The sequence below is a fragment of the Benincasa hispida genome, unplaced genomic scaffold (genome assembly GCF_027475165.1).
Source record: "Benincasa hispida cultivar pf3 unplaced genomic scaffold, pf3_genome.v1.1 HicScf1848, whole genome shotgun sequence".
Taxonomy (NCBI): domain Eukaryota; kingdom Viridiplantae; phylum Streptophyta; class Magnoliopsida; order Cucurbitales; family Cucurbitaceae; genus Benincasa; species Benincasa hispida.
This window is the reverse complement of record NW_028326240.1, coordinates 730266-750913: the sequence shown is the minus strand read 5'-3', so window position 1 is coordinate 750913 and position 20648 is coordinate 730266. Positions and strand designations below refer to the sequence as shown.

Below are 20648 nucleotides of genomic sequence, written 5' to 3'. Positions count from 1 at the left end.
TGTTGACAATAGCTCCAGTACTAATAGCACCGGATTGGATGCAACACTTTATTCTCATGTGCAACACGAGTGATGTGGCAGTAGGAACAATGTTAGGGTAGAAGAAGGGTAATTTGATACACCCAATCTCTTACGCGTCCAAAACACTAAATGACTCTCAGGAACACTACACCACTACTGAAAAAGAAATGTTGGCTGTAGTATTTGGCATTGAAAAGTTTCGATCTTACTTAGTTGGTGCATCAGCCACCATATACATCGACCACTCAACCATAAAATTCCTGATGAACAAAAAGGACGCGAAGCCAAGATTGTTAAAATAGGTGCTGTTGCCATAGAAGTTTGATATTGATATCTAGGACAGAAAGGGAATAGAAAATCAGGTGGTCAACCACCTGTCCAGGCTAGAGAATCATGCAAGACAAAGAAAGTGAAATCAAGGATGCATTTCCTGATGAAAGCCTGTTTAGAGTTGAAGGCAGCGAACCTTGGTATGCGAACATAGTCAATTATTTAACCACCAAGCAATTCCTTGGAAACTTCAACTCTCAGTAAAAGAAATGATTAGTTCATGATAGCAAGTTTTATTTTTGGGATGAACCGTTTCTATATGAACTGTTTAATGTAAGTGATAACTTGTAGAAATATAAGTTATTTTTGCTCTTAAGTTGGAATAACTAAGGTTTTTAATGATAAATTCTACTCATTTTTAGAAGAAACGCATGGATTTATTCAAACATTAGCAAACTCATACAAAAGAAGTTTTATTACTAAATATCGCGGCGCTAATGAACTGTATTGCAGGATTTCAACAAAAGGATTAACGCTAACGCATTAGACAAGTGTCGCAGGGAATGCTCTAACGCATGAGCCATGCGTCGGAGGGAGTTCAACGCAGAGAAGATTCATTGATCCAGGTTGATTGTATCACATCACCACTTGCAAGTATGGGCACCTGCAACAGGCGGCGTCTGAAAAGCTTCCAAGAGTCAGGCGGCTAACCAGGCTATGGACTTTAATACTGCCCATTAACCAAGTGGACGTGACCAAAGCCTATAAATAGATGAAGTCCCTCCAGAATCAGAAGTTCGAAAATTATTAAGATCCATACTTTCTATATAGTGTAGTCATAGTTTTAGTCTTTTAGAAGTTGTGCTGTGGTGCCAAGATGATTAGAAGGGTTGAGAACCACCACCACCGCCGGTCAGGGAGCAGAGGAAGCCAATCTTGAGAAAGACACTTCGTCCAATTCCTATATAAGTGATTGTACACAATGAGATTGAGCCAAAGAAATATAAGAGTTGTATTCTTTGACTTGACTCAGTTTCCTTCATCTTATTTATCGCTTTCATTTCATTTGATTGAATATTGCGTTTGTAAAGACTTCCTGTTTCTTTATAAAATGCATATATTTGATCCGTCACACTTTGCCCTTGTTTGTCTCTTGTTTATGTTGAATGCATTAATACTTTATGCAAACTTCATTTCAACACTTAAGCCAACTTGACAAATTGGTAAAAAGCATCTTTAACTTGGATTGTTCGAAAGAATAACTAAGCTGCATCAAGTAAGACGCCTAGTACAGCCAGAGATAGACTTACTGGTGTTTGTTGCATTATGTGTTAGACGCATGCATCCTAGAGATAGGTTCTGTATGTTATTCGCATTGAGAAATGTTGAATGAAGTCTAACGCATAAATAAAAGATAAGCAAATCACTCCACCTCATCCACATCACATCCTAGTTTTTGTACATTCATCTTAGACCGACGCATTCACTTACATTAAACTCCATTCTCACATGATCCATCACTAACTACTCAACTCTTTTGCATCTCTTGCACAGGCACAACAATTTAGTGTAAATAACCCATTTCTCACATTTATTTTAGAAAACCCCTACAGAGATACAACGCAAGGTCTGCGTTTGGTTAACTGAATCCCTGAGTTCGACCCTGGATTTACCAGGAACCTAAATTAGATTTATACTTGGGTCTGGTTTAAGAAAACTTGAACGTCATTAGGAGTTGTGTGCGTTCTGCTACATATATCTGACGTCCCAACGCGTTACAATAACTTAAACGCATCAAAGCATAAATGCATCACTTATACTTAGAATTATTCTTCCAATTTATTTTATACAAAACACTTCTAGAGCGAATCACGATAGCAACAAACAAGTAGCCGGATTAACCTTGAGGAATCTGACTGCTACCTGAAAAAGGGAAACACAAAAAATATGTGAGCTAGAAGCCCAGTGAGTGACTTAATAAAAACATAAATCTCATGTTTAAACTGAAAGCTTGAAAACATAACACTGAAACTAAAATGTACCAAGCAAACGTGTACATAAAACCTTTAAAACCATTGTATCAAAAACCTGAATCTTAGTGGAGAATGAACATTCTTTGCTCTAATTCTCAACGCCAAACCATGGCCAGATGAGACCTCTACTTTGACCTGTTCATACTGAACTATGGCTAGGGGAGATCCCTACGTCGATCTCTTTAAATATACCGATGGGCATCTCAAGCAACTTTCTTTAAACATAAACATTGATAAAAACTCTTAAACATCACTAAACATCATTATTCCCTTGTTGAGAACGAGTATACATCGCTCTAGCTCCCAACATTTGTTATCAGCCACGAGACCCATGCTTCGGCCTCTCCTTGCTGGTTTATGGCCTAAGAGACCCATACTTCGGCCTCTCCTTTAAAACTATCTACGTGTACGTGGAGGTTTCTATGTACCATCAACACCTTAGGTACAATTATTCAGATACCTTTCTTACCTTCAGTACTCCTCTTCATTGTATTTAGAAATAACAACGCATGTACTTTGACAATCTTAGGTATTTAGACACAGTACATCAAGCTTCATTCAATCTTAGTTTCAACCCTAATGCATGCTTTATACTTTGTAAAATAAGTTGGCTTAACTCGTGTTGAACTAGCTTGTAAAAACTATTAGCATGCGTTAGATATGGAAAACATACTTGGAAAACTCATACATTAGTAACATCATGCGTTGATAAACATTCATATGCATTAACAATTCCAAACTATCCTTCTAGCCTAGGAGAAGATATGACTGCCTTTATCCTTAGTTAAGAGTGAACTACTAGATCTAACCTTCAACGTCAACCTTAGTCGGGGAGAAACCTTATGCTCAATCTCTCAATGTCAACCGTAGTCGGGGAGAACCCTTTTGCTCAATCTCTCAACGTCGACCTTAGTCGGGGAGAACCCTTTTGCTTAATCTCTCAACGTCAACCTTAGTCGGGGAGAACCCTTTTGCTCAATCTCTCAACGTCAACCTTAGTCGGGGAGAACCCTTTTGCTCAATCTCTCAACGTCAACCTTAGTCGGGGAGAGCCCTTTTGCTCATCTCTCAACGTCAACCTTAGTCGGGGAGAACCCTTTTGCTCAATCCCTCAACGTCAACCTTAGTCAGAGAGAACCCTTTTGCTCAATCCCTCAACGTCAACCTAAGTCGGGGAGAACCCTTTTGTTCAATCCCTCAACGTCAACCTTAGTCAGGGAGAACCCTTTTGCTCAATCCCTTAACGTCGTATTATCAACGTGTACATGGTTATAACTGAGTTCCGTCATACCTTAGGTACTTGACTAGGATAACTTTTCATTGTCCTTCAGTATCCGTCATATAACTAGTCATAAACATTTAGTTGAACACTAAGACTTAATGATCAAATCATCATACTAGTTCATCCATCATACTAGTTCATCATAAAAATGGAGTTACTTAAACATGATGAAAGTATTTGGACAAGATAACTATTTAAATTATGTTAATTTCCATGGAAAACATGCATTACTTAGCATGAGAAATAACTTCAAACATATGTTGCTTAGTACTTCATATAAACACTTAGCATGAGAAATAACTTCAAGGAAATCATGGTTTCTAAATCATTAAAGCATTAAATCATCACATAGTCACTCACAGCTCGTTGGCCTCTTAACGAGTTATATGCCTCTTCTAGCTCTTCTAGACCTGAAAGGACATAATTTCCAATTAAACTACTTAGAATTCCTAGCAAAATACCTCAAATAGTTCATTTACTAATGGAACTTTCATCATCAAAGACAACTTTACTAGCGAGATACTCATCATGAGTGAATTCTTCCTCATGAGCGAGATCCTCATTATGAGCGAGGTCCTCATGAGCGAGATCCTCATGAGCGAGATCCTCATTATGAGTGAGATCAAGCTTTTCTTTAACAAACTTCAACCTAGCGATACTCACCATACCAACGAGATTCAGCCCAATTTCTAGCGAGATTTTCTTCAAGAGCAAGATCCTCATCACAAAATTAGCGAGATTTCCTTCATAAGCGAGATCCTTATTCTCCATATCTCGCTATAACTCTCCACGGTGAGTTGTTTGCTTGTTCTTCCCAAGCAGCTGTCTGCTTATGCACAGATTCTCTATTACAACTTCAAAAATTCATAACTCAAAATCCATACCTCTTTTGAAGAAACTTCCTTCTACAAACATGTTGAAAATTGATTAACTTACTTACCTTAAAATTTCAGCCAAAAATTCCTTATGGTTTAGCCTGGAGTTCCAATCTTCACCTCAGGCATTGATTAATCCGAGATTTTGCCTCTTCTGCAAATTCCTCACTTTTTGTTCTTCTTCTCCTGCAATCTTTCTCCGACAAGACAACCTCGAAAACTAGATCCTCCCCGCTTTCAAATGGCACCGATTTTACTAAATTTGCTCATGTAGATTGCCGAAACCAAACTTTTGAAATTTCTTTGTCTTTTAATCTTCCTGCCGCCTCTCGAGTTCAAGGATTAATCGCCACATCACCCCATATTTAGTGCCTTCAACCAAGCCAATAAGTGGGCTTTCCTATTTAATATGTTTTTCTCTTCCTTTCTTAACAACTCCTATAAATAACATGGATTTTTACTTATTAGATATTTAATATATCATTTCTCTGGCTAAACATACTTGTCTAGGAAATTTAGAATCCGGGGTTTACAAAAGTAATTAATAATTTAGGTGATGACAAGTCAATGATCAAATATGTCAAATAGGGAATTATGTTTTGACCTAACCTAGGCCTTTTAATATTGAATTTTAACTCTTTCCTCTCTGCCTTTTATTTTATATATTTACAATTTCTTACTATCAATCAATCTCTAAACCCCATCCCCCGATCACCCGACATTATACCGTTTAATTAAGAAATTCAAGAGCCCCTGTGTTCAACCATAAATTGCCACTAAGACTACCTTGTAGTTGAAGTGCTTGATTGCAAAAATAAATATTATTTGGAATGGATTTGGGCGACGAAATTTACCTTTCGAATTGGCGCCATTGCCGAAGAACCAAGAAATTTCTCTTTTAAAAGGTTTACAATTCATGGTCCTATAGGAATCCTCATGGTACAAAATTTTATAATGAGGACTTCTATAGGCCATCTTGGAGTATAAAACTCCCAAAAGGTTCAAATATCATTGGTCATAGGAAGTGTAGTTAATACAGGCATAGGGTTGGTGACGGGGCAGGGTCATAGTCGGGGGATTTCCCATTCCCGTCCCCGTGGGGTATATTTCCTCCCATCCCCGCCGGGGAAGACGGGTCTTGGACCCATCCACGATTTTTTTAATATATATAATTATATGTAATTATATATATTTATATGGTATATATATAATTATATATTTTATATATTTATTTGTAAAATTAATATATATATATATATATATATAAATAATAATCGAGGTCGATGACCCGGTTATAATCCCAAATTTGACCCATAATCAAATTGGAGATTCCCTATCCTATCGGAGGGGAATCCTGAAGGGGATTTTTGCCAATCCTGTATAGACATGAAAAATAACTTAACCCAACTGATGTACATTTTGGAGAGTGCTCTCAAATTCTTTGGTTCATTACTTTGCTTGGTTGATAGTGTAGCTGTACTGAGTAGCTACTAAGTACCTTTTCCTTCAAAGAAAAACAAAACTTTAATGGCAGAGTTGAATGCCTATAAGGCAATTCCTATTATAAATGTCATTTGGAGTCATTATGCAAGATCCTATTAACTCTAGGGCTTTGGGATTTTCCCCTTTTCATAATGTTCATAGCTTCTTGGAAAACTGTTGCTTTTTTTCATATAATTTACCAAAGTTGATCAATTTCATAGTTTACAATATCAAGACTTAGGTTTATTCTTCATTCTACAATCCATCTAAACATATTTTATAATCGGTGGGCAAAATCCTATAATAGTATATAATTTATAGGAAATATTGAAATTTTGATTCTATAATTTGAAGTAAGTTAAAATTTAAGTCTTATGGTTTATAATTAGAATTTACCCTTTATAATTTGATAAAAGCTTTTTAATTAATAATCTCTATGATAGAGATTATTTGAGAGGATTTATTAACAAACATATCGATTATATATGAAGTTATATCAAACATAAAAACGTAAAACTGTAACGAATTATAATTTGTGAAGGCCATGGCCAAGGCCCAATTTTATTTTGATTTCACATTTTGGCTCTTTCTTGTTTCTTGACCGAGTCCCGTCTCTCTCACACACCACATTCTAGGGCACGCCCTGCTCCAGACCTCTCCTTCCCCTTCCATCTTCTTCCTCTTTCCCAATCTTTCTCTGAACTTCATCGCTTTGAAAGTAGATTCAATCTGACGCCTCCTTCATTCAGCACCTCTATTTTCATCGGTATGTCTCTGTCTGTCTCTCAATTCATGGTGGAGGCTGTTGAAATTTGGCTTAGCACTTATAGCGTTTGGTACAAATCGGTGGAAAATAGAGGGATATGTTCACATGAATTTGTTTTTCTTATGTCACCATAATTTCTTTTCTAGTTTCCCTGTAATTTACTAATTGGTTATTGTTATTCTGTCACTTCCGTTGGTTATTGTTCAATGTGTCATTTTTTCTTTTTACTCGTGGGAAGTTTGCTATGTTCGCAGGTTTTTCATGGGATTTGTTTATTGTTTGTTGATTTTTTTTCATGGTTGTTTTGGCTGTAATTGTGAATTCTGTTGCTAAATTACTTTTGAGCAAAACAGTGCTCATCCCAATCCAATCCAATCCAATCCTATGGGATGGAACCGGTTTGATAAATTGGTGTTAATCTGTACAGTTAGTGATGGACCGGTATATGTACTGTAAATCTGCCTATATACTGCGGCCTCTTAGTCCCCCTCTGGCCTTGCTGCTCGCACTCACCTCTCCCTTTCCTCTTGTCTCTTGTTAACGACTCACTCTACGGTAGCTCCATTCGGTTTTCAGCGTTCGACTCTAGCTCAGACTAGGGTATAAACGGTTTGGTTTGACTCGGTTTTTGTAGAAAATCGAAACCGAACCGATTAATTTGGGAAGGAAATATTCAAACGGAGACCGAATCGGTATCCTAGGAAACCTGAGCTTTCCGAACCGCTTAGTCCCACGGTTTGGTCAGCGCGGCTTGGGGTTCACGTTCACCGGGCTATACATGTGCTCGGGGAAAGGAGAGCGATGCGGGACTCGTATGACTCAGTTTTTTTCTAAAATCGAATGAAATTTTGCTGCTCCCCAGGATCGAACTCACCATCTCAAGTATCGTATCGCCTGCTCACAAATTTGACCAACCCAATTTTTTATTCAATGGATGGCGCTTAATAAATACATACTATTGGCCGGTTTGGCTCTTCATATTAACTAACTTTCCCTAACTCAAACCTGACGGAATATTTTTGGTTTACTATTTTTTCAACCTGAAACCGCCAAATCGACCGGTACCCTAACTCACAATCGGTTTTGGTCGGCTTAAGCTACTTTTTTGGATTTTCGGTTTTTGCTTGCACCCCTAGCTCAGACCTCCATTCAGCTCCATCTCCATTCGGCGTCCGACTCCAGCTCTCTCTCCATCTCCGTTTGATATATATATATATATATTTATTTATTTCAGATCTCCGCTTTCTCACATTGCAACGGTCGATTTCTTGGGTGTGATTCTGTGAGGTATGTAAGATTGTAAATTCTTTGGTGGATGGTTTTATTCTTTATGCTATGTTGGTGGGGTGGCTGTGTTGATTCTTTTAAAAGAAATTTATTACTTCAAGTTTTCAATTTCTCGAATTCCAATTCCATAAATTGAAGCCCTAACTAGTTCACAAGACTGGGCAGCATTTTCGGCCTTACGGCCTAAATCCGAATCCTTTGTACAAACAGAAAGAAAAAATCCCAAATCATAGACTACAAAATTGCAAAACCAAGGTTTGGCTGCCGCTTCATACACTCTGGTGGTGAGATTTCGAAACCCAACTTTGCAAAATCGTTCACCGCCGGTTTGTTCCCTCAAACCTCTGTAGTTTGCATTTTGATCTGTTTTTTTTCCCCGATTCTGTGCAGTCTGAGAAGATTAAGAATTGCTATATGTTTTTCGTTTCCCTTTTGTGGTCTGTTATCAATATGAGTTCCCGTCTATTTTATTTCTTATTATTGTGTGGTTATTACATGTAGTGATTTGTTTTCTAGCATTTGTATTTGTTCTTTTTTTTTCTATGGAGAGATTGTTACTGTTATATCAATAATGTTTTGAATCATAAACTTGAAGTGGATTGCTTCTTGTTGCGGTTTATGAGAGAGATATTTTTAGCTATGTTATGGTTTTATCATGCATATGAACTTGAATATTTCGAAGTTGGGGCTAAATTAGTGTGAAATTATTGATGAAAATAGGGAATTCGAGCTAAGGACTAGGTAATAGTTACTTAGAAAGCTCCGGAAAGGGTCAAAGCATTATCAGGTCAGGATTTTGCCTGCATTAGACCGATTTTAAAATTAAAAACAATTTTTTTTTTTAATTAAAAAAAAAAAAAACAAAAAAAAAAAAAAAAAAAATAAAAAAATATTAAATATTTATAACGATTTTAAAATATGTCTTGATTGCTTGTAGAATGAAGAATAAACCTTAAGTCTTGATATTGTAAACTATGAATTTGATCAACTTTGGTAAATTATATGAAAAAAAGCAACAGTTTTCCAAGAAGCTATGAAAATTATGAAAAGGGGAAAAATCCCAAAGCGCTAGAGCTAATAGGATCTTGCATAATGACTCCAAATGACATTTATAAAAATAAAATTGTGATTACCGAATGGTTTTGTTGGTGCACACCAAGTACAAGTCATAATTTAGCTTCCTCGGAATTGCCTTATAGGCATTCAACTCTCTGACCATTAAATTTTTGTTTCTCTTTGAATGAAAAGATACTTAGTAGCTACTCAATACAGCTACCCCACCAGCCAAGCAATGTAATGAACCAAAGAATTTGAGAGCACTTTTCTCAACACTTGGTTTTATAAGAGTAGTGGGAAACCAAGCAACCCTTGAGTTTCCAACTACTACTTCAAAATGCACGCCAGTTGGGTCAGCTATTTTTCATGTCTGTATTAACTCTTCCAACATTTTTGGAATTTTGTACTCCAAGATGGCCCATAGGAGTCCTCATGGTTCGCTTGAGATGGCTAATAAGGATTTGCAAGAAAAAGGCACCTCCTGGAATTTATCTGGTTAATGTTAAGGAACTACTAGGCAATGATTTCCATTCACTTAAAAAATCAGGCAATGATGTGGTTAATTTGGATATATATTTCTAAAAGTTTGAACACACCGATGTATCTAGATGCAGGACACTCAAACACTTGAACTCGAAATTTAAAAGAAGAACTTTTAATTCGAGCCTTTTACAATGCTTACTGCTGAACCATTGCTGGGTACAACCAAACACTGAAACTTCACCTGGCCCTAAAAAACCGTATGAAAGGCAAAAAGAAATCACACTACCGCTTATTTCAACCCCACAAGTGCATGTCACAATGTTAACATGTTTTTATGTATTTTAGAGTATTAAATGTCAATAGAAGCATATATATTTTAAAACTCATATCTTCAACTTGTTTGTATCCTACTTTTCTGTTGTAGTTTGTGTTTGTGGTCCTCTTCGTCTTTGTGCACGTGTCTGTCTGTGTAGTCCACATTAGGATACTAGCTTCTGGTTCAATATTGGTGCAGTTTGATGTAATTTTGTGTATAGTATGGTTCGATTGATTTGGGAACATATTAGTCCATTGCAGTTTGAAGATGGCAGCAAAATACATAGTAGGTTCTTTGCTTGGAGCAACTGCATTTGCATATATTTCTGACCTTATTGCTGACAAGAAAATATTTGGAGGTAATTATTGATTGTTATCATTTGGTCTCGCAGCGTTACTGCTACCCTTGCTTGGCTTTGCAGTTTCTTTGATGTGCTACCATTTCTCTAGTCTTGATCTCTATTTCTTTTTAATGGATTTCTTGTTCAGGAACAACCCCAAGTACTGTTTCAAACAGCGAGTGGTGGGAAGAAACTGACAAGAAATTCCAAGCATGGCCTCGTACTGCCGGTCCACCAGTGGTCGTGAACCCCATCAGTCGCCAAAATTTCATCGTCAAAGCCCACACTGAAGCTTAAACATTACTTTTTGGTTGTCAATTTTTACACACATGATTGGATCATTCTGCTTTTAGAAGTGCTTCCTAGTCTAGCAGTTCTAATCTCCCCTCACATTTTGAGTGGGGAACTTGAAGGGTTTCTTGTTTGATAGTCATTCTTATTTCCTGTTAAAGTTGCATCATTGGCTTGTTATGTTGATGGTGTCAGGATGTTGATTCTAAATAAATCAGTGAAAAAAGAAATTTCCCTACATTGTTCTTATTTGCTTTGATTTATGAGATCACCAAGCTCTTCGTGGTTATCTGATCTGCTTGTTTGTACAAAGACAATAACTTCTGGAAATTAAAAATAATATAAAACGGTGATGAATCGAAATAAATTAGACAGGCAAGAACATGATGGTAGCCGAACCTCGAATAGAGAACACTATCATCAACTTTGATCTAGTTGATTGAGCCTTTGTCAAGAAGAATTGGTTTGTTACAAACCAAGACATGGAAAAGGGGAAGGATCAGTGTCGATACAACATAGAACTTTCTGTGTGATGCAACGAAGATGGAGTGAAATTGTGTCTTCAACGAGAGGTGCAGCATCCTTTAAATAGACATCCGGTGGCTAGTGTTTCCTCCAAGCTTAATATAAAACTAAATCCATCGTTGATTTTTGGTTTTTCCTTTTTTTTAGGCCGTAAAATTGCTACTGCTGGAATTATAATTGCAATTTTGTACTCAGGAATGCAATTGCAATCGGGCACAAAAACAATTTCTTGCACAAAAATCAAATGAAATATGAATTTATTCTAAGCTCCCATCTTTAGGCGTCTCTATCTTTGTTTGGCTTGCCGGAAATAACCTTTGGTTAATGACATTGGCTTCCTTTTGAGTTTAAACCTATTTTAACTAACTTAGCTTTGTATGTCTCCTTTTCCTTATCTTAAATTTATCTCTAGTTTCCTTTTTCAAGTCCATACTTAAGTATTAAATAACTTATCATGCTTAACATAACTTGAGGGGAACTCTATATTGGCTTATCAATACTTAGTTTCAAAGCTAGTGCATTGTCAAGCCTTTGGCAAGTCAAGCCCCATATGTGCACAGATGGGTGCTCGACACACACTCGGGATAGGTGCTCAGACACGTTCACTAGACTTAGGCATCAACATTGGAGTATGTGATGAGCCTTGTCCTTACGCGATGTATGCTGCACAACACCCTGTGGCTAGTTCAATACCCACCTTTCAAGCCACTTGGTCAGCTACTTGCTTCTTCAATCGATGCAGTTACCTATTTGTTCATCAACATAAATTTCAGATTCAATTTCCAGAATTTATTACTTAAATTTCATTTGTCAAAATTCAAAACTTCCTTCTATGAAATTCTTACATAGCCTCTTAACTATCTTACCTCCAATTTTGAGCTTCAAATTTCCACTAGAGAGCTCAAAATCTGCAAATCTTCACAGCTTGCCCGGGTAAGTCTAGAAATCAAAGTAACCCTCAATCTCTTCAAGATTTCATCATCATTTCATGGAAATTCCTTCTCAGTAGTCCTGGATCGTCTACTGAATTGATCAAGCTTCAATTTGGTTGTTGAGCTCTTCCTTAGCACAAGAAAATTGGCCAAATCTCTCTTTTCTTTATAAGCTCTTTTACACTTCCTCTTGCATGCTTACTTTGCCTAATTAATCGACAACTCATGCCATAATCTTTTGTCCTTGGCCTCTAATACTATCACTTAGTCCAATAATTAAGCTTAATTATTTGACTCCCTCGACACCTCATCACAAGAAAAGGCAAAATCCTCACAAACCCATGCCCCTTCGGCCACTGCCTTCATCGCATGCCTAACTGTCCCCTTCGGTGCCTTACCTTAGGCACTCGACCGCATGGGTAATCGGTTTTTAAGTATAAAATAACCTCTAATGAGGCCCATCACATGCTTCATGCTATGTTGCCGCCAAGGTCATCACTCCAAGCAGCCCACACATTAACCTCAATAACTTGCTACCATGACCTCTTTAACGCATCATCCAAGCCATAAGCTCTTCCACGCCTAGCCTTCTCCCTTTCAACATTCTTCAAACTTTTATTGAGTGTTGGAATTAATAAATTTCACCCGAGAGCTCCCTCTCCCAACACTTGGAATATTTTTCAACCTTAAACTTGATTCATTCATTTTCAAGGCTTAAATACTTAGAAAATTTCTCCTCTTTTAACTTATCTAACATGCTCTAAGACAGTAACAACATGGTAACTTCTTAAGCATAGGCAATTAGGAAGAATAAGTTCTAGGGTTTACAATTTACCTTTCCCTTAGAAAAATTTCATCCTCAAAATTTCAGTTGAGTCGTCTACAAGAAGAGGTAGGGATACTTGTTCCATATTTGATCCTCTATCTCCCAAGTGGCCTCTTCCATCCCATGATTCCTCCATAATACTTTTACTAAAGGAATTGTCTTACTTTGAAGTACTTGTTCCTTCCTGTCTAGAATCTGTACTGGTTCCCTCCTCGTAAGTTAAGTTCTCTTTCAACTGAACTGGTTGTACTTAGAGAATATGTGATGGATTTGGAACGTATTTCCTCAACATTGATACATGAAAAACATCATGTATCTTGGACAATTCTGGTGGCAATGTTAACCTGTAAGCTGTTGGTCCGACCCGTTCTACTATCTCATAGGATCCTATATATCTCGAACTTAGCTTGCCTTTCCTTCCAAAACTTAACACACCTCTCTATGGTGATAGTTTGAGTAAAACTCGATCTCCAACCTCAAACTCTAAGTCCCTTCTTCTTTAATCTACATAACTCTTTTGATGATCTCGAGCTACCTTCAAGTTGTCTCTAATTATCTTAACATTCTCTGAGGTAGTTTAAACTAGATCGGAGCTTATTAACTTTCTTTCTCCTACCTCATTCCAATAAACTGGAGTCTACACTGTCTCCCGTACAGTGCTTCATATGGTGCCATACCAATGCTGGAGTGATAGCTGTTCTTATAAGCAAACTCCATTAAAGGAAATTGTGTATTCCAACTACCTTTGAACTGTAACACACATGCTCTTAGTATATCTTCTAAAGTTTTGATAGTCCTTTCTATCTTACCATCTGTTTGGGGATGAAATGTTGTACTAAAATGTAACTTGGTCCCTAGAGCCTCCTGTAAGCTGGGCCAAAACTTCGAGGTAAACCTCGGATCCCTGTATGATATTATCGACACTAGTGCTCCTTATTGGCTCATTATTTTGTCAACATAAAGCTTAGCCAACTTGTCAAGTGTAAATGTTACCTTGATTGGCAAGAATCTGACTGCCTTTGTGAGCCTATCCATAATTATCCATATGCCATCATATCCACTAGGAGTTGTGGGTAATCCAAACAAGAAGTCCATGGAAACATGCTCCCATTTCCACTTAAGCACTGGAAGTGGGTTAGAAATCCTGCCAGTCTCTGACACTCTAGCTTAACCTGCTGACAGATCAAACATATATCTACATATTTTGCTATATCATTCTTCATTCTAGGCCACTAATAAAACTTCTTCAATATTATATACATCATGGTATTACCCGGATGCATACCACAGGCTAAACCATGAGCCTTTTCTAATACAACATTCTTTAAGGTCACACTGTTAGGCACACATAACCTATTTTCCTTAATCAACGCTCCATCCTGCCTTAGCACATAATATGTCTTTGATTTTTACTCACTTCCTCAGCTAGTTTTTTTAGTCTTGGATCACCCGGTTGCTTCTTAATGATGTCATCCACAAAAGTAGGTCTTATCTGGAATGAGTATTTAAGCTCCCTAAACTTCCAACTGTTAGAGTAACATTTACACTCCTTAAATCTTGCAACAATATTCCTCTGTTTGAATTAAGTGAAGTCTTGGGATGAGCAGACTTCTTGCTCAGTGCATTTGCCACCACGTTGGCTTTCCCCAGATGGTATTCTATGGTACAATCATAGTCCTTGATTAACTCTAGCCATCTCCTTTGTCTCAGATTTAGTTTTTTCTGCTCAAATATATACTTTAAACTTTTATGATCAATAAAAATATGACATATTTCACCAAACATGTAATGTCTCCAGATTTTCAACGCTAGAACAACTGCTGCTAGTTCTAGATCATGTGTTGGGTAGTTAAAAGCAATAACTTTTCCTTCCTGTATCAACATACAACCTAAGCCTTGTCTGGAAGCATCACAATATATCTCAAACAATTTCCCTAGAACTGGAAGAGTTGATATAGGTGTTGATGTTAATCTTTGCTTCAACTTTTGGAATCTTTTCTCATATTGCTCTGACCATTCAAACTTAACATTCTTCTTGGTTAAATTGGTTAGAGGAAGTGCTATCTTTGAAAACTCCTCTACAAACCGCCTGTAGTAACCTACTAAGCTGAGGAAACTACGAACTTCAGCAACTGAAGTGGGTCATTCCCACTTAATACAACCTCTTTCTTCTGAGAGTCTACACTAACATCTATAGTAGATACTGAAGGAACTCGTTTTACAAGGAGATTCTTGACCGGAAGCGAATCATCCAAATTCCATTTTTATTGAAACTAAATTTACAGTAAAAATACTAGATATGCATTCAATATAAACTACAGGATGATTTTTACAAGGAAAAGGGATTCAAGAGAACCATTGAGCAGAAGAATAAAATATTTACAAACATACAAGAACAATCATGCATTATAGAGTAAATTACAACATGCTTTCTTCTTAAAAATAAAGGGAATTGAGTGACATACCTTTGAAGAACTCTTCTTCAAGGATTCCCTCGATCTACACCGGTCCCGCATTCTAGCACACTCGATCACGAGCACGAACTCAACGAACAACCAGTGAAATCACGAACTGTGAGATCCTCGAATCTAGTCGAGTAAGACTCGATCCTCGGCCCTCGAACAGCAACACTCGACACTACCACTCCATTACCTTGGTATTCTCGGAGTGAAAATCCAGGAGGTGTGGGCTCTGTGTGAATTTGGTAGAGGGAAGAAGGAAGTATACGATCGAGTAAGTGGGAGAAAGGCCTAGTCTATCATATAGATACTGGGTACTCAATCGTCTAGTAACGAGGAGCAATCGTCTAGCAAACTCACTCGTCGTTTACTCTATCAAAGGGCTATCGTATAGCTCTCTCTTTTCACTCGATCAAAAAAAGCACATAATCTTGCGATTATGAAAAATGAAATTTTATTTTTATTTTTATTCTTCAGTTATTAAAACTGAAAATAACCTCCCACTTCACGCACGGTTAAAGAAGAAACCAATCAACAATTTATCACATAATTGTTTTTTATTATAAATAAATATAATAACTAATTTATCATATTATATTTATAACCTATAGTTTTAATATCACATCATATGTAATATATAAATCATAATTCTTTTTTCCTTTATTTAATATAAATCATATTTATATTAATTCCTCCAATTAATGTATCTAATACATCAAATCAATTATATCACATATAATTGTACCAATTTAATTATATCAAATATAAAAAATTCTCTTTTGTTAATTTGAGCACTTCAAACTAACCCAAAAACTTTTTCTCAACTTGAATCCATTGAGTTACCAAGTGGACCTTATGGACCTGTAGCTTGAAGCTCCAACGGTACATGAATAACTAATTAAACTCTTTAATCATGATATCCACCATTCGTTGACTGTCGGACACTCAACTAAAGACCAACAATTGCACTCTTCACACTACAGATATATTTTTGTGTCCATTGGATATAACCAATCAACAGTACAATAACCCTTCATAGATTGCTCATAAGTACAGCTGGGCCAATTTACTGTTTTGCCCCTGTAGTTACATCTAACTTCTTAAGTACCACTGATTTCTCTAATGAACAATACATCACAGTCTTACTATAAGTGAACACTTCTCGGGCCATGAGAAAGTGTATGGCGCCATATTGTTCAAGCCCAAGAATCAGCTCTTAAGGGAGCAATCTATCTACTTATCCCTACTTTGGGGAAGGAGTGAATTCCGTCTTGTGTAGCTGAGTTCCCAGCTCCCCAATCAAACGAATCCCCAAAGTGGTAGCCATGCAAATCAAATGATCGCCCTCATAGGCAAGAGTTCCCAACTCACTCAGGATTAAGGTCATGTTACCTTTGGTTATCTTGGTGAAATGAAAGTATCTGTCATGAACGACGTTATATAACGAGACTAAACATTTCATGGTCTGGTCTTATACAAACTCCTTTGTATAGGATACCTTCGCTCGCATGTCTCCACATGAATGATCAGGATCAGACCATCTGTAGCACTTTACAACACTTGCAACATCTATAAATCAGGTCGTATCCGTAGTGTTACCAGGATAAAGTTTCCCTCCTTTATCCATATACTACAGACCATTTAGGTTATCACTTAAGGCATGATCCACTTGTATGTCTCCACATACATGCTAAGTTACAACGATAACCAGGGATCTTAGTTTATTGGTTTATGGTTAATGCCACTAAAATATCTCATATTTCATAGACAATAGTGAAGAAAATATCTCATATTATTACATAAAAAATGTTTGTTCATACACGCGTTTACAAACTATAAGACCCTACGAGATTTAAGGCATCAACCCCAACAGTTCCCAACTCCCCAATCAAACGAATCCCTAAAATGGTAGGATTGTTGAGTCGGCGAGCTGGCCACTGTCACCCATACAAATCTAGGGACCGCCCTCATAGGCAGGAGTTCACAACTCACTCGGAATTAAGGTCATGTAATCTATGGTCATCCTAGTGAAATGAAAGTCTCTATTATGAACGGTGTTGTATAATGAGACTAAACATTACGTGGTTCGGTCTTATACAAACTCATTTTTATAGAATATCCCCGCTCGTATGTCTAATACATGAATGATCAAGATCAGATCATTTAATCATTCTATTTAATGCATTTTCAACTTCAGCCTTGAATTCTTTGAACTTTTCAAAAGACTCAGACTTATGTTGCGTTAAATAAACATACCATATCTAGAATAATCTTCAGTGAAAGTGATGAAATATTCATAACCTCCCCTAGCTCTTACATTCATCAGACCACAAAGATCTAGATGCACTAGCTCTAAAGGTTTTTTGGCCCTATGACATTTTCCAGTAAAAGGTCTTTTAGTCATTTTGCCTTCAAGGCATGACTCACACACAGGTAAAGAATTTTCTTCTAACTCGTTTAGAAGTCCATTCTTCACCAACCTCTTAATCCTATTGAGATTAATGTGTCCTAGTCTTAGGTGCCAAAGTTGGGCATTTTCCTTAGGAGAAATTCTAAGTCGTTTATTTTTTAGTTACATCAATTTTAAACATCTCTATGTTATGAAGGGAATTTGTTGCTAACGGCCTTAGCACGTACAAATTGTTTTCCATTTTAGCAAAACATATATCAATACCATTCTTAGTAATAAGCACTTTATTATAAGAAAAGTTAATTTGATAATAATGTTCCAAAAGACACTTTACAAAAAGTAAGTTCCCTTTTAAATCAGGAACAACAAATACATCATTCAAAATGAGAAATTTGTTTTGTAAAGATAACCAGAGACCTCCCACTGCCACAGTTGAGGCGATGTGCCCGGTTCCAACTCGCATCTTCATCTCACCAATATCAAGTTGCCGCAAGGAACTAATTCCTTGAAATGAAGAACAAACATGGTTAGTGACCCTAGAAACAATAATCCAGGCAGAATCATCATTCTCCACTAAACAAGTTTCCAAAACAAGCATATCACATTTACCTTGTTTGGCCTTCTTCTTTTCTGCCAAATATCTGGGGGCAGTCATAGTCCTCCTATGACTGGGTCCTCTCTTCCAAAGAGGGGATGTGGCTACTATGTTCCAGTCCCGAAATCAGCCTTTAAGGGATCAATCTATCTACTTACCCCTGCTTCGGGGAAGGAGTGAATTCCATCTTGTGTAACTGAGTTCCTAACTCTCCAATCAGACAAATCTCCAAAAAGGTAGGCTTGTTGAGTTAGTAATCTGGCCACTCTCACCAATACTAATCAAATGACCGCCCTCAAAGGCAGGAGTTCCCAAAATACTCAAGATTAAGGTCATGTCACCTATGGTCGTTTTAGTGAGATGTAAGTCTCAATTATCAACGACGTTATATAAAGAGACGAATCATCTCGTGGTCCGGTCTTATACAAACTCTTTGTATAGGACACTCTCACTCGCATATCTCCACATGAATGGTCATGATCAACCATCTGTAGTAGTTCATAACACTTGTAAATCTCCACAAAGCGGGTCGTATCCGTAATGTCACCAGGATAATGTATCCCTCCTTAATCCGTATACTACAAACCTTTTAGGTTATTACTTAAGGCATGATCCACTTGTATATCCCATATACATGCTTAAGTTTACATACAATAACCACGGATCTTTGTTTATTGGATATGAGTAAATGCAAACAAAAGAACTCTTATTTTATTAATAACAATGTGTACAATGTTTACAAACTACGAGACTCTGGGAGAATTAGGACATCAATCCTAACAATCTCCTACTTGTCCTAATGCCTCGGGAGATTAATGTACAATACCTGAAAAAACAAGTACATTTTACAATAAACTAGGGCATATTCTATACCCCAGTATCATCTCCAATTGCCCTAGACAAGATGCCACATGTCCCGTAGACCCAGACTCTCTAGATGACCCTCGAATACTTTAGCCGTGAGGGCCTTTGTAAACAGATCAGCAACATTGTGCTCTGACACGATCTCCGTGACTATCACATCATCGCGATGCACAATCACCCTGATCAAATAATATTTCCATTCTATATTCTTGACTATACGATGACTCCAAGGTTCCCTTGAATTTTCCACAGCCCCGTTGTTATCACAATAAAGAGTGATTGGCAAAGACATATTTGGAACAACTTCCAAATCTGTAAGGAACTTCGTAAACCAAATAGCCTCTTTAGCAGTTTCACAAGCGGCTACGTATTCGTCTTCCATAGTGGAGTCTGCGATGCATCCTTGCTTGATGTTTCACCAAACTACAGCCCCTCCATTCAGAGTGAACACTGACCCTGATGTCGATTTCTGAGAATCTCTATCAGTTTGAAAGTCATAGTCTGTGTATCCTGTAAGGATCAAATCCTTATCTCCATACACAAGCATGTAATCCCTCGTTCTCCAATGATACTTGAGGATCGTTTTGTCCGTCGTCTAGTGATCTAATCCTAGATTGGACTGATAACAATTGACAATCCCTACTGCATAGCAAATGTCAGGTACATAACTTTGCATACATTAAGCTTCCAGTAGCTGAAGTATAGGAAATTCATCTCATCTCCTCAACCTCTTGAGGTGTCTTAGAACATTGATCCTTAGACAAAACAATTTCATGCCTGAAGGGTAATAAATCCCTCTTGGAATTCTGCATCCTATACCTTACCAACATTTGATCAATATACGATGCCTGAGACAAGGCCAACCTCTTGCTCTTACGATCCCGAATAATCTAGATCCCTAGAGCATATTGCACCTCTCCCAAATCTTTCATTTGAAATTGTACGGTTAGCCACTTCTGAATGCCAACCAGAAATCCTACATCATTCCCAATGAGTATGATATCATCCATATACAGTACCAGGAAAGCTACTGAGCTATTGATGATTTTCTTGTAAACACAAGGCTCATCAACATTCTGATGAAAGCCAAAAGATTTGATTGCACTATCAAATCTAATGTTCCACGATCTAGACACTTGTTTCAGCCCATAAATAGACCTATTAAGCTTGCAAACTCTTTGCTCTTGATTTGGAACAATGAACCCCTATGGTTGAGCCATGTAGATGGTCTCCTCAAGATTGCCATTCAGAAAGGCAGTCTTGACGTCCATTTGCCATATCTCATAATCATAAAATGTGGCTATGGACAGGAGTATCCTGATAGACTTCAACATGACAACAGGTGAGAAAGTTTCCTCATAGTTCACTCCCTCGACCTGGGTATAACTCTTTGCCATGAGTCTAGCCTTAAAGGTCTTCACCTTTCCATCTATACCTCATTTTCTATAGATCTACTTACACCCTACAGGTTTTACCCTATCAGGTTGATCCATAAGTTCCCAGACATTATTGAAGTACATAGACTCCATTTCCTA

The 20648-nt window shown here is 37.3% G+C and overlaps 1 protein-coding gene across 10 annotated transcripts; it reads left to right on the top strand.

Annotated features, from left to right (window-relative positions):
• The first annotated feature begins 6473 nt into the window (after positions 1 to 6473).
• Positions 6474 to 10740, top strand: LOC150030512 (uncharacterized). Of its 10 annotated transcripts, none has more exons than XM_090309654.1 (4): positions 6476 to 6729; positions 8737 to 8803; positions 10132 to 10229; positions 10360 to 10740. In XM_090309654.1, exons 3-4 carry the CDS (start codon positions 10139 to 10141, stop codon positions 10506 to 10508), a joined length of 240 nt encoding a protein of 79 aa, XP_090165780.1. In that variant the 5' UTR covers positions 6476 to 6729; positions 8737 to 8803; positions 10132 to 10138; the 3' UTR covers positions 10509 to 10740. The 10 variants fall into 10 exon arrangements, with proteins under 10 accessions (XP_090165773.1, XP_090165780.1, XP_090165775.1 ...); XM_090309649.1 differs by having other exon boundaries at positions 6487 to 6729; positions 10122 to 10229; XM_090309656.1 differs by lacking the exon at positions 6476 to 6729 and adding an exon at positions 7824 to 8016.
• Positions 10741 to 20648: the final 9908 nt, after the last annotated feature.